Below are 15473 nucleotides of genomic sequence, written 5' to 3'. Positions count from 1 at the left end.
TCACATCTCACCTCTGGAGTTCAGCTCTTTTGTCCAGGCTGTAATGAGGTCAGAATATGAGTGGTCCTGACGGAATCCAAACTGAGCCCCCTTCCATCAATTTGCTGATGATTGAGGGTAGACTGATAGGGCGGTAATTGGCCTGGTTGGATTTGTCCTGCTTTTTGTGGACAGGACATACCTGCGCAGAGTGTGAAGAAGGGAGTTTGGTAAGTGACAAGATATTAAGGGTCAATCTCTCTAAAGTCTGCTTTTTGTTTACATTTAACAATTAACTAAAATTACTGTTTAAGTTAAGAGGCAAGTTGTTTCTTACAGTTATAAACAGGGATATACAAACTCGGTGTAGCTGCAGCTAGTTAATTAGGTAGCTGGCTTAAACTGGTTTCTGAGCTCCAGCAAAGCTGACTCATTGTTTTTCAGAGAGTATAAATTCAGGGTCTCCGAGTGCTGCTTGAATGCACAGAGTGTGAAGAAGGGAGTTTGGTGGGTGAGAGAGAGTTCAGTGAAGAGGGGAACTATAAATTAAGAAAAATATATTTAATTAACAGATAGCAAGACAGGTGATTTGTCACGGCTGCAATATGTGGGAGCTCCTGGATACCACGGCAATCCATAACAACCGTGTCAGTAGCAAGTGTCTGTGCATTGAGGAGTTTTGGCTCAGAGCAGATGAGCCGGAAGCCGAGCTGCTGACATAACGATGCGTCAGGAAGGGGGAAGGTTACCTGGACACTTTGTTCCAGAAGGCAGTCACACCCCTTAGGATAGGGTTGTCTACTTTTGTCAGTAGTCAGGGACAGGAGGGTGTCACTGCGAGTCAGTCAGGTAAAGGAATCAAAAAGGTATGAGTGGAGCAGCCTCAGCCCTTGCAATCTGAGGCATGGGCTGCTAACATCCATCAAATGCACGTCCTGTGCTACATGGGGAGTCCAGGACCCTACCCATGTCCTGGACAACTTGTGCAGAAAGTGCCATCAAATGCAAAAACTCTAGCGCCGAATCTTAGAACTCGAGGAGCAGTTGGTGTCTCTGAGGTGCATTTGCGAAGATGAGACATACGTGGATAGCAAGTTTCAGGATTGGTTACCCCGCAGCTTAAGAGAACGCAGGCAGAGAGGGACCAGGTGGCTGCCAGACAAACAAGGAGGACAAGGCAGGTAGTGCAGAGGTCCCCAGAGGGCATCCCACTTTCTCACCAGTATTCAGTTCTGAGTACCGATGGGAGAGAGGGCTTCTCTGGAAAGTGCAGTGAGAGTCATGACCAGAGCTCCATGGGTGGCTCAGCTGTGCAGCAAGGGAGGAGAAGACAGGAAAGCAATAGTGAAAGGGGATTCTTTTTTTATTTGTTCATGGGATGAGGGCATCGCTGGCTAGGCCAGCACTTATTGCGCATCCCTAATTGTCCTTGAGAAGGTGGTGGGGAGCTGCCTCCTTGAACCACTGCATTCCTTGGGACATAGGCACACCCACAGTGCTGTTAGGAAGGGAGTTCCAGGATTTTGACCCAGCGACAGTGAAGGAAGGGCAATATAGTTCCAAGTTAGAACGGTGTGTGGCTTGGAGGGGAACTTGCAAGTGGTGGTGTTCCCATGCATCTGCTGCTCTTGTCCTGCTAGGTGGTAGCGGTCATAGGTTTGGAAGGTGCTGTCGAAGGAGCCTTGGTCAGGTGCTGCAGTGCATCTTGTAGACAGTACACACTGCTGTCACTGTGCACCAGTGAAGGAAGTGAATGTTGAAGGTGGTGGATGGGGCACCAATCAAGTGGGCTGCTTTGTCCTGGATGATGTTGAGCTTCTTCAGATGTTGAGCACACATCCAGGCAAGTGGAGAGTATTCCATCACACTCCTGACTTGTGCCTTGTAGATGGTGGATAGGCTTTGGGGAGTCAGGCGAGTTACTCGCCACAGAATTCGCAGCTTCTGACCTGCTCTTGTAGCCACAGTATGTGTGTGGCAGGTACAGTTCAGTGTCTGGTTAATGGTAACCCCCAGGATTTTGATAGTGGGGGGAATCAGCGATTGTAATGCCAATGAACATCAAGGGGAGATGGTTAGATTCTCTCTTGTTGGAGATGGTCATTGCCTGGCACTTGTGTGGCAGGAATGTTACTTGCCACTTATCAGCCCAAGTCTGAATGTTGTCCAGGTCTTGCTGCATCTGGACACAGGCTGCTTCATTATCTAAGGAGTCGCGAATGGTGAACATTGTGCAATCCCCATTTCTGACCTTATGATGGAGGGAAGGTCATTGATGAAGCAGCTGAAGATGGTTGGGCCTAGGACACTACCCTGAGGAACTCCTGCAGTGATGCCCTGGGACTGATATGACTGACCTCCAACAACCACAACCATTTTCCATTGTGCCAGGTTATGACTCCAACCAGTGGAGAGTTTTCCCCAATTCCCACTGACTCCAGTTTTGCTCGGGCTCCTTGATGCCATACTCGGTCAAATGCTGCCTTGACGTCAAGGGCAGTCACTCTCACTTCACTTCTGGATATCAGCTCCTTTGTCCATGTTTGAACAAAAGCTGTAATATGGTCAGGAACTGAGTGGCGCAGGCGGAACCCAAACTGAGCATTACCCTCCTTGAGCAGCCTTCTGAGCCATGGTGCCTCGGTCTGCAATGTGGTTGTATTCCTTGCAAGTCTTTCTCCTCGTCCTCGCAGGTACACTGCACCGGATGGACAGGATCATTGTCTGCAGAACCTCCTTCTCAAACTCTAAGTTGCCACCCAGCTCCCTGACAATCATACCCTACACATCCTGAACTTGCGCTTTCCTCTGTAGTGTGATTTTGTTCTGGATAAAACTATCCAGAAATTCCTCTGCCTCCCTTATGTTTCAGGGTATCTCTCACGCATACTCCAGCTCAATCACTCCAATCCAGAGTGACTAAAGATGGAGACTTTTCCTGCAGATGTGGGAATTCAGAACAGACTCGCTGTCCACAGACTCTCATATTACAGTTCCGACACATTGCCTGTGCTGCCATCTCGTCTTTTTATTGATGACCTGAATTAAAATTAGGTAGACTGCTTTTGTTAAAAAGAGAAATTACTTGCCCTTTATTCACCTTCAGAGCTGCTCCTTCATGCTCACCACAATGTCATTTAGCTTGGACTGGGCCCTTTACTCCAATTACTAACGTCACTTTCACATATTTACTCAGATGTTTTGCTTGCTCCCGGCTCTCTGCTACTGCTCTGCCACGCTTCTGTTTAAATGCTTGGGTCACTCTGATGGTGGTCCGCGCTCTTGCAATGGTCCTTCCAGTATTTAAACACTTTTTTCCAAGTTAACTAAACTTTCATGCAAGCAACAGCTCAGCCCCCAAAAAGAGGTAGTTGGATCTTTTTAGCATATGCTTTAGAGTACAAACTAGCTTCAGTTAATTTATTACTCCTACCTGCAGAAACGATGATGTCTCATACAGCTGTTCCACAGTGCTGTCATTTATTGCCAGGTTACCCGTGTATGCATATCTAATGATTATCTGAAGCGTGGGCGCATCCACAGTCTGCAAGTGAACATGTGTCTGCTTGCTTTCACTCAGTCCACCCATAAACATGGCCCTGAAGAAAAATCCAACATAAGTCACTGGCTTTAAACACCATGAGATAAAAGGCAATTATTGAGCCAACAATAGATACAATTTCTTCTTATAACTTGTATTCATTTTTAATTCAATAATGTTCCCTTCCTTGGTTTTCCCTTCATCTGTTTAAAACATAACCTTGGCGTCACTGAATTCCCGATTTGCTCCTGATTTACCATAATTTTTCTTTTACTTTCTTCAATCATGACGGCACCTTACACTTCGGCTTTAGATCATCAGTTCATTTTCTCAATTAAAATAAATCCCAAGTGAATATTAGTTTGGATTTTGCACACTGGGGCAGAACTTAAATAATTGGATGTGAATATATACTGCCGATTATGGCATTTCTGACGAATGCCCAAGCTGGTTTTGTTTTATAATATAGCTAAATATCTAAACACCCCTCCAAATTTTCTCCCTTCCTCTCCTGAAGGCACTGAGTACAGTTGGGGTGTGGGGTTATAGTACCATGGGTACCCTCTGATACTTCACCCAAGTAGACATCAGCAGGGTCTCAGTCACAAAAGGAAATTACAGAACCTCAATGTGCACTTTTCCAGTAACTGATAGTGATAAAAAGAGGGAATCCTGACAGTTTTTCTCTGTCATTAGTCTGGAGCACTGACACCATTTGCAGCTACCCTGACTGCTAACATCTAACTCAGCACAGACTAAGACTAGAAGCAAGGGGTGTTGGTATAGCCCAGCTGCATACTGCTTTACCAACTGAGTGACCCAGGAAAGGAGAAGGGTGTAGTAGCTTCAAATATTGAACAGTTTACTGCAAATTGAAAAAATGGTCAACAAGTTACATACTGAAATAAAAGCAAAATACTGCGGATGCTGGAAATCTGACCTGCTGAATGGTTCCAGCATTTCTTGTTTTTATTTCAAGTTACATACTGAGCTAGTTAGGCATTTAGAAAATCAGTCATTTAAAATGCCATGACATCTGGTAAACACATTCCTGGAGTAGAGGTGTGCAAAGGAAACCAGACACGAGCACGGATTCCAAACCCAGAAGTCTGACCCCACCCGACCCATGTCGTCGGGTTCGGGTCGGGTCGGGCTTCCGGGTCCAGCATTCAGACTTGGGTCGGATTTCTTTTACACACCTCTACGCTGGAGTTGGTTAGAATTTAAAATACCAAGAGAAAATTTTAAGCTTTGATCTTATAATGCCCTTCCCCAGGATTTTTTTATTTCCAAAGTGTGTGGTGTGATTAGCCTGATAAAGAACACAAGAAATAGGAGCAGGAGTAGACCATATGGCCCATCGGGCTTGCTCCATCATTCAATACAATCATGGCTGATCTTAGACCTCAACTCCACTTTCCCGCCCGCTCGCCATATCCCTCGATTCCCTGAAACACCAAAAATCTGTCTATTCCAGTCTTAAATGTACTCAATGGTGGAGCATCCACAACCCTCTGGGGTACGGAATTCCAACAATTCACAACCCTTTGAGTGAAGTAATTTCTCCTCATCTCAGTCCAAAATGATCGGCCCTTTATCCCGAGACAGTGTTTTACATTCCTCAACCAGCAGAAGCAATTTCTCAGCGTCTACCCTATCCAGCCCCTTCAGAATCTTCATTTTATCCGCGACTAATTCCACTTTTATCCCTTCAGAATCTTGTATGTTTCAATGAGATCACCTCTCATTCTTCTAAACTCCAGAGAATACAGACCCAATTTACTTAGCCTATCATAGGACAACCCCCTCATCCCTAGGACCAATCTAGTGAACCTTCGCTGTACCACCTCCAATGCAAGTACATCCTTTCTAAAGCATGGAGACCAAAACTGGCAACCCAGATGTGGTCTCACTGTAGCAAGACTTTTTTTATTCTTGTACTCCAATCCCCTTGCAACAAATGCCAACATATCATTTGCCTTCCTAATTGTTTGCTATACCTGCATGCTAACATTCCTTGTACAAGCACACCCAAGTCTCTTTGAACATCAACACTTATAAGTTTCACATCTTTTAAACATAATCTGCTTTTCTATTCTATTGGTCTATATGACCAAAGTGAATAACTTCATACTTCCATACATTGTACTCCATCTCCCATCTTGTTGTCTACTCACTTAACCTGTCTATATCTCTTTGCAGACGCTCTATGTCCTCCCCACAGCTTACTTTTCCACCTACCTTTGTATCATCAGCAAACTTACATACATTACTCTCTATCTCTTCAATCTAAGCCATTAATATAGATTGTAAACAGCTGAGGCCGCAGCTCTAATCCTTGCAGCACTCTACTATTTACTGCCTGCCAACTTGAAAATACCCCATTATGCCCAATCTTTGCTTCCTGTCCGTTAACCAATTCTCTATCCATGGTAATATATTATCCCAAACACCATGAGCCCTTAACTTGCCTATTAACCTTTTGTGTGGAACCTTATCAAATGCCTTTTGGAAATCCAGGTGTACTACATCTACTGGTTCCCCTTTATCTACCTTACTAGTTACACCCTCAAAAAACCCTAATAAATTTGTCAAACAGGATTTCCCTTTAGCAAAACCATACTGACTTGTTCTAATCATACTGTGATTTTCTAAGTGCATGGTTAAGACTTTGTTAATAATAGACTCCAGCATCCCAGAATCTAGTTGTTCCTCTCACTGTTTAAAACACTTGAATTTATGTTAAGACACAGGTTTAGATTAAAATATTTATATACCAGGTTAGAATGATTAAGACAAATTACAGATGTTTACTAAAATATTCTTAGAAAACAAGATAATTAAGAATACTTATTTAATTAACCCAAGCATTGTTGTACAGCTCAAAAAACAAACTTGTTCTAATGATTTTTAAAATAAACAGATTGCAAAAAAGAGCAAACTTAAAAGTTATCATTTGGTTAACCCATCCCCCCTGCATTCATGCACTCTTATTTTGGCCACCTTTAGAAGCAAGATAACTTTAAACTTGTTATACACTTTAAATTACAACTCCAAAAAAAAATCAATTAAGTGCATCCATTTTGCATGTAATGCTTTCTAAAAGTCCTTAAATTGTTTTTTTTTTAAAGATGGCTAAGGGTTACATGCTCATATTTAAATAGACGTTTTTGCTCAAGAATCTGTGGGTAGCATAAAATTAATCCTTCGATTGCCAACAGGTCCAAGAGAGAAAGAAACTTCTTGACTAAAAGAAGATTGTGCAGAAAATTGAAAGTACAGCCTGACAAGACTTATCAAAATAGAAAGAGTTTCTCTCGACAGATGCTGCAAAAATTAAGACAGTTCAGATTTTATAATTCAACAAACTAGATCAAACTTCTAAGTTTTGAATTCTCGGGTTACTTCAATTACGTGTTTTTTTCTCCAAAGAATGCTCCAATGAGATCAAGTCAGAAGAACTGAAGTGCGTGTAATAAAGGAAGCCTGGTTTCAGTTTAAATAAGCAAAAGGAAGACCACACCAACAAAAGGCAATGTCAAATTAGCAATTTTAGATATCGCTGAAAGAGCCATGCTGTCGAAACTTTCCATCTTGCACTCATCAGGACAGATGCAAGAAGGCCAAATTTCAAAAGGGAGCAACAATTTATAATGCATGAGAAGAGGATGCCGATTGATCGAGGCGTTGCCATGGAGAATGAACCAGGGAACTACTGTCCCCCCACAAGCTTTTTAATTCAAACAAGGTGCAAAGCCTGGACATGTTCCTTTTGCCTGCAGAGGACAGGACCCTGCAGTTTCGAGCAAGCTACAGTGAGCCAAATTGCGAACCTGACTGATAATCTTAAATTGGTTGTAGCATAACTCTGAACACACTAAGGTTGTTCAGTAAGCACTGTCCTATCACGGAATCACATCTAACATTAGACATTATGTCTCCTGAGTTTTGCAAGCACTGGATGATTGAGTACAATCAGTACTCTGCCTATTGCGAACAGCCAAAGGGACATGCTGTTTGATACGATCTGCCAGTCGGTGGGGTGTACCTGGCATCATACCGGCACTGGAATTCATATGCCACATTACTCATTTGTGTGGTAGGCAAAAAGTCTTTTTGGCTTGACGGCAGCATCCAGTTAGTGGAAAACACCACTCGTGTTGCTACTACATAGTAGCAGCGTGAAATGGCTAGCTTCACCTGTTGCTCAAATTTTTGAGATACTTACCCTTCCAAGATAATTTGAAGTAGTAGACTGTGCACTTTTCAGGTCCAAAAGTGGTAGCCTTAAGCCCATTCGCAAGTGTGCGCGATACACAGCGAGCAATAATCTGATCGGGGTAGTCATTATCCCACAGGGTAGCTTTCAGGCGCCCTATTTCAGCATCAAGCTTGTACCACTGGCGAATCGTATCAAATAGCTCATCCCTTCAGCTGTTCGCAATAGGAAGAGTACTGACCGTACTCAACCAACCAGTGCTTGCAAAACTCAGAACATAATGTCTCATGTTAGATATGATTCCACAATTGGACAGCACTTGAACAATCCCAAGGTGCTAAGAATTACACCAACAACCAATTTAAGATCAACTGGGCTCACAATGTGGCTCATTTACGCTTGCTAGAAGCTACATATATTCATACGCAGGGACCTGCCCGCTGCATGCAAAGGGAACACATCCAAGCTTTGCGCCTTTTTTGAATTAAATCAAAGCATGGGGGGAGGGGAAAACAATAGTTCCCTGGTGCATTTTCCATGGCAACGCCTCGACCAGATTCAACATTCCAACCAATCAGCATCCTTTTCTCAGGAAACATAAATTGTTGCTCCCCTTGAAATTTGGCATTCTTGCGCCTGTCCTGTGAGTGGCATGATGAAAAGATTCAACAGCATGTCTCTTCTTTCGCAATACTCAAGTTCTGTACCATCAAGCGAGTAACTATAGATCAGGTTATTCTTTGAAAGACAAAACTTCCATACAATTAATTGCAGGATAATATAACCAAGGAACATATCTCTTAAGGAATACTAATAATGCAATATAAACATAAAAACTGCTCCAAAGTGAGAGAGCATTGAGTGGTTTTGCAATTTTGTAAGCAATCTCAATGGCAAACATTCCAAATTCTTCCTTGTCCCTTCATAAATCAAAGAAACCAAATAGTACAGACATTGGCAGTAAACCTTTGAAGACCTGTATGTTTCAGTCATGTCATATTGCATTGCTAAAGTCATTGTAACCCTGTGCCATGATGAAACTGTAAGATGCTTTATCCATGGCTTACTAAGATATATTGGACCTGTCAACAGTAAGGGCTAACCACCAGGTTAACAGTTATACCTGAAAGGCACTCAATATCAAACAATTTTTTTTAATGGTCTAAATGTCAGTTTGCTCTGATGCAAATTCAAATCCCAGGGAGGTCTGAGTGAAGGAGAGAGAAAATCTGGGCAACAACTGGATTTTCCATCAATGGTGCTGGTAAGCATATATTGCTGCCAGTCACCTAAATGTGCACTTACAATGCTACATCGCTGTGGTTTACAGTTGGGATCTTCAGCTTGGTATTACAAGTCTCCCCATGGTTTAAGTTTTCCAAAGGAAGGAAGGGCTTTTATTCATATAGTGCCTTTCACAATCACGGGACATCCTAAAGTGCTTCACAATTAATAAAGTATTTTTGAATTGCAATCAAAAATGTAATGTATATTGCATAGTACCATGGGATCTTTTGTGGTAAACTGTGAGGGCCAGTTTGGCATCTTATCCGAAGGACACCGACAGCGCAGTACTGAAGTATCAACATGAATTATGCACTTGATTCTTGGAATGGGCCTCCAAGTCTACAGCCATCTGGCTCAAAGGCAAGAGTTCACTCACTGAGCCAAGGCTAATGCAAGAAACTAGGAATGCTTCAACCATAGAATATAAAAACACTGATTAAGCTTGCCCTCTTGCATGCTGTACCAAGAACTGGAGTCTCCAGTAAGCACTGTGCCACATCTGGTACAATTGGTAGATCCAGATTATAGATCTGAGGGGTTACGGTGAAATGGTCAAAATAACTTTTTATCTCAGCAAAACATCCCTCTGCCTAGTAGAGATATGATATCCAAGGAACACAAAAGGAAATAGGAAATTAGGAAAACCTTTTGTTCCAGCAAATTGACAAGCAATCAAATTCAATTCAGCTTTTTTGATTGTAGCCACCAAATCCCAACAACCTAACTTTTGTTGGGTTGCCAGGAAATACATCTCAGGGTATGGGATTACCGTGAAAGTGTTGTCTCCATGTTGAACTTCATCTCTGCTGATAGCAGTTGAGACATTCTGAACCCGGGGCAGAGGTTGTAATAACAATGCCAGGTTCATACAACAGAGACTAAGGATGCCAGACCAAGTCCTCCTTGTTTATGCGCACTACACAACATTTTCTTCCAGACCCTAACCAAACTTACTGGAGACATCCTCTGAAAAACATTGCTACCCAGACTGCTTTGAGATTGAACCAATTAAAATGCCAAAAACAAAACTCAACAGGTAGAAAAGCAAAACTGCAGATGCTGGAAATCTGAAATATAAACAGAATACGCTGGAAATGTTCGGCAGGTCTGGCATCTGTGGAGAGAGAAACAGAGTTAACGTTTCAGGTCAATAACCTTTCAGGAAAGGTCACAGAACTGTAACATTAACTGTTTCTCTCTCCACAGATGCTGCCAGACCTGCCGAGTATTTCCAGAATTTTCTGTTTTTATTTCTTAACTAGTAGACATGTTTCAGTAAACGAGTGATTGTAGTCTCTGGCACTATCAGTACATTTCCCTTGACCATTCAAGCCAAATGAACAGTGGTAGTAAAATTAGAAAAAGGTGTTCGAGCAACTATGGTGCGTGCTGATCATTTCAGACTGTGGCTGGGAACAGGTCTAATTGATTGAATCCACCTTACCCTGAAAATCTCCGTCCAGCAAATCAAATGTACATAGTCCAACATTTGACCCGAACAGACTAAAAATTGCCCGATGTCACAGAACATTAGGATGTCTTGCCAAACTAAGCATATCTTGAAACTAAACATTGGGATTGAATGCCCAGGCAGAGGACAATCCACTTGCAATTAATCTATCAACAATGACAGGAGTAATATTAATTTTCCATTTTAAAGCGCAGATACAAATGAAATGCAAAAATCAGTTCATGGCCAGAAATTCACAGTGAAAAAATTCCAAAGAGCTTTTCAAATATAGTTAGAAGTCCAAGACGATAACATAGCAAAAACTAATTTGCAAATGTGCATAAAATATTTATGACAATATTTTCCTGGTATGCTAACAGCTGCTGCAGAAAGGTGAAAGAGAAGTTTTTTCAAACTTCTAGAACAATGTCTTGTACAGAATAACAAGGAAAAAATTTATATACTCAATGCGGCAGCAAACTCAAAAAGAATTTTGGTGCCATGTCCTGAGATTGCTGGGCAGAGGGGACAGAAGGGATATCAAATGGTCCATTCATCTTCAAAAGGAATTTGAATTCATGAGTGGTTTAATTGCGTTGATTGCAAGTGTCGAAAGGAGTGGAGTTCCTTCAATCTTGAATATCAGTGCCAAACAAGAGAGTTTTAAAATGCCTATTTAATTTTTATTGTTTTCAAAGGACAGACACTATCCTCCATGTTTTTCTTCAAACGTAGTTGGATCTATCCCCATGTCAATTCTACTTTCTGCAATCTAAGACTTGTATACATGGACGAAGAGGAATGGTCATCATAGGTCTGATGCAAATTTGCAGTTTTAAAACTTTAAAACAAAATCACGCAGCCATTTCTGTTTAAAACCAATTGACAGTTCACAGTAATTCAAACTAATACAGGCATTTTCTCCAAAAAGGAGTATTTAAAAGTTTAGTGCTCAAAGTGTTCAGAAGCTAAAATTCAGAAAACTCAACATTGTATAAAGTTGGGAGTTAAACAGATATTTAAAAATAAAACTCATACCAATTCAAAATTAGCTTGAAATCAGATAAAATTATCCCTTAATCAATTCATTTAATTTTAAAAAGGTGGTGAGAAAATACAAATACTGCAGTTTACCTGAAATAGGAGCTACATGTAGCAAGAACCATCTTATGGCAAGGGAATTCAGTGCTCTCTGCAATTAAAACTATGTCAGTCAACAGCTGCTGGTCATAGAAACATTTTAGCTGCTCCAATAAAGATACAGCATATTCAGTATTGATCTGCTTCTCTTCCTTATTGGACATGATTGCATTCCATCAATGGGAACCTTCACCCAGTTTGATGAAAGCTCTGCAACACACGTCAAAAACTGTTATTTCTGTTAAAATAAGTAATGAGCACTGATTTATATATTACTGTTGAAAGTTGTAATACAATCCTAATAAACTTGTGACAGCAGAATACTCCACTTTGAAACAGCCCAGGATCATTTCATACAATATCAAAATTTGTACTCCAGATGATTTTTGTGTCGAGTTGCAGCATTTCCGTTGAGACAAATTGTGTCACAGTACATGACTAACTTTGAGGTAGCATAGATTTTGTGGGCACACAAGGAATCCCGGTGCTAGACAGTATCAGTGCCTGGAATAAAAAGAAAACAAAAGATTAGAGTTACATAAAATTGCTTAGTTCAGTATACACATTTGTTATTAATTATATATTACTTAGGTTGCGTACGGGTGGTGGGCATTAATTGGTGTTTCACTTGAGCACATATAAGGTGACACTTACGGAAACTGCAGTTGAGTTAGGAGGTGTACGCTTGTATGGTTTAACTTTGTAAATAAATGTAAGACTGAATGAAGATCAGCTCCAGTGGAGTAGAACATTTGTCGAGTAATCTTCAACCAAAATTAAAAGTTTATATATTTTGCAAATTATACAAAGATGATTTGGAATATTTGACTCAGAAGCAAGAGTGCTACCACCGAGCCATAACTGGAATATTTTAAAATATTGAATATTTTCAAGCAGCATTACCAACAAAAATATATTTATAGTTCTCCTTGATCACAGCTACTCTGTTTACAAATACAAAGCGTTACTCACATTTTAAATAAACAAACTTCCTGGAACATAAGATCTATAAAAGTGAAAAATACTGAATGGATCTGCCACTTAAAATCCACACACAATTATTGCTCAACAGAAGTACAATCTCCAACATGTTATAAATAAAATGTTTTAACATTTTGTACAGGGTACTAAATGGTTCTGCTATTCTTGAAAAGCCTGTTTGCTGAGGGGCTTGCAATGCAATAGCCTCTACAGAAACTGAAGACTTCTTATTGTATCGTGCCCATCATTTATACTCTTGGAAAATATATTGCAAAACCTTCTTTAACCTTAAAAAAGCAAAATACTGCAGATGCTGAAAATCTGAAATAAAAACAAAGTGCTGGAAATACTCAGTAGGTCAGACAGCATCTGTGTTAACATTTCAGGTCTGTGACCTTTCATCTGTTCTGATGAAAGGTCACAGACCTGAAACGTTAACTCCTCTTCTCTCTTCACAGATGCTGCCAGATCTGCTGAGTATTTCCAGCACTTTGTTTTTATTCTTTAACCTTAAAGCTATAGGTGGCAACTGTAAGAACTTAAAAAAATGAGATGTTAGCTGATAAAATCCATCTCTTTCCAAAAGCATCGTGACATTAGAGATACTCCGATGTAGAGGACATGCAGGAACATGTACACATCTGGTTGCATCTGAAGTATAACTCAATTAGGGGCACTCATTTTAAACAGACAAGTTTTTTTTTTACAACATGATCAATTGATTACAGTTCTCCCATATTCACAAACTATTGTAATTGTTGCAGAACTTTTCCTATTGCAATTATTTATTTTATTTATTTTATATCCTTATATCCTTATCGTAGTAATTTAAAGCAAATTGTTACATAGATGAGCAAGAAACAACTGCTGCGGATTCCAGTAGTTTGGAAGGCTTCATTTTACATGCCACAGTCTTTATCACCTTCTTATTCAGAAAATTAACACATTCTTCCAAAAATTTCATCAAGCATCATACGTCACTGCACAAATGGATGACTTGCCCAACAATGTTTCCTAAGCTGAACCTACCCTAGGTACACCTTACTATTCTTTAATTAGACAAACAGAGGCAGTGGACATTACTTAACCAATTTTAGGAGTGTTGAACATGCAGACAAAACACAGATAAGTAATCCAAACATGTCTCCATATTGCAAAAGGGGAAATCAGATTTTTAATTACCCCAATACATTAGGAGGGCTAAAATTGCAGTCCATTCTTAAACATGTTGCCATCATGCTATCACTTCATGACCTTTCTCCTCTAGCCAAAACTAGCAATGGTGCACATAAACTGAAAAAAAAACATTTAACATAGGAAATTACAACAGGAGTAGGCCATTCAGCCCTCTAGCCCGCTCTACCATTTAACTGGCTGATCTGTATCTCAACTCCATTTAATCCAAATCCCTTAAAGGCCAGGACAATCAGAGGAAGTGAAAAGCATAATTTAAATGCCAAGTTCTTTCTAAATGTAGGTGTAAATTGGTCTGAGCAAAGGAGAGCAAAGCAACTGAAAACCATGTGGGAAAGTAAATTGAAGCAATTTGATTGGCTGGTTTCATGGCACTTGCAGGTTTGAGACTTTGGGATGTAATTTCTCCATTTTCTTCTGGTTATTCAATCATTGGTACTTTTTAATACTCACATTTTGGCATTTGATATGTTATTGACAACTTGATAAGCAATTATTTAGCTATTCTATTTATTATTTAGTTATTAAAGAGGGGGGACAGTGGCATAGTGGAATGTCACTGGATGAGTAATCCAGAGGCCCAGGCTAATGCCTTGGAGGCACAGGGTTAAATCCTGTGGAATTTAAATTTTGCTAATTGATGAAAAAAGCTGGAATTGAAAACTAGTCTCAGTTTCATGGCACCATTACTATCAACTGTTGTAAAAACATATCCGGTTCAGTCATGTCCTTTAGAGAAAGAAATCTGCCATCTTTACCTGGTCTGGCCTCCATGTGATTCCAGACCCACAGCAAGGTGGTTGACTCTTAACTGCCCTCTGAAATGGCCTAGCAAGCCACTCAGTTCAAGCGCAATTAGGGATGGACAACAAATGCTAGCCTGCCAGTGATGCACACATCCCATGAAAGAATAAAAAAATTCTACAGATGTATGATGTATTGAAGACATGACATGTTTGAGGTGCAAATGCTCACACTTTCAGATGCATCACCATTGTAAGGTGCAATGCAACATTCAACAGATGCAAGGCTTTCACCTTACATAAAAGGATTCATAATCTATCAAAGTAGAAACCATGCAGAGGTAAAAGAGGTGCTGAAATTACACCCCAGTGATGCCAATCACAGGACATGCTATAACCCTGAAGGTGAGAACTGAAGCTGGGTGGCACTGTTTGAAAGAAAATACTCACAACAGACACCATAAACTGCCCAAATAAGACATGTATTCTAATCACTCCAACCCAATAACAGCATTATCTATACAGCTTTGCTCCACACCAACCGATCATGTTTGAAATGCAACTGTTCTGTATTTGTTATTTTCAAACTTTTCTCTAGGAAACCCTAGGCAAACACTGGCATAGCCAGCAATCCCAGTCCTAATGTCTGAAAGACAATGGCCCAGAATTTGCATTGAGAATAATGATGAGGCTATCAGCTAATAGAGAAAACCTGATAATTACTTCTGGAGCACGTACATGCACAACTAAATGTAGAAATTCATAAATTGCTGTCAAGAGATACATTGCTCCTCCACAGGGTCACCTGATGATCCTCCCAGCATGTTTTCTACATGACGGAGATTCTTGGTCCTGATTTTTCAGAAACAAGCTCAGAGCGGCCTCAGGGTATCAAGTGATAAGTCAAGTCTGGGTTGATGTAGTGGCCAAACAGCGATA

General features: G+C 40.6%; 1 protein-coding gene across 3 annotated transcripts in view; it reads right to left on the bottom strand.

Annotated features, from left to right (window-relative positions):
- kbtbd2 (kelch repeat and BTB (POZ) domain containing 2) overlaps positions 1-15473 on the bottom strand; it is a 33096-nt gene that overhangs the window by 5829 nt on the left and 11794 nt on the right. For all 3 annotated transcript variants that reach the window (XM_068032624.1, XM_068032625.1, XM_068032626.1), the window contains exons 2-3: positions 11611-12120; positions 3413-3578 (exon numbers count right to left, since the gene is read on the bottom strand). In XM_068032624.1, coding sequence (XP_067888725.1) covers positions 3413-3578; positions 11611-11780 — 336 coding nt within the window. In that variant the 5' untranslated portion in view covers positions 11781-12120. The remainder of the gene's footprint in view (positions 1-3412; positions 3579-11610; positions 12121-15473) is intronic.

The sequence above is a fragment of the Heterodontus francisci genome, chromosome 5 (genome assembly GCF_036365525.1).
Source record: "Heterodontus francisci isolate sHetFra1 chromosome 5, sHetFra1.hap1, whole genome shotgun sequence".
Taxonomy (NCBI): domain Eukaryota; kingdom Metazoa; phylum Chordata; class Chondrichthyes; order Heterodontiformes; family Heterodontidae; genus Heterodontus; species Heterodontus francisci.
The sequence above is the reverse complement of the archived record's forward strand: the minus strand, read 5'-3'. Positions and strand labels throughout refer to the sequence as shown.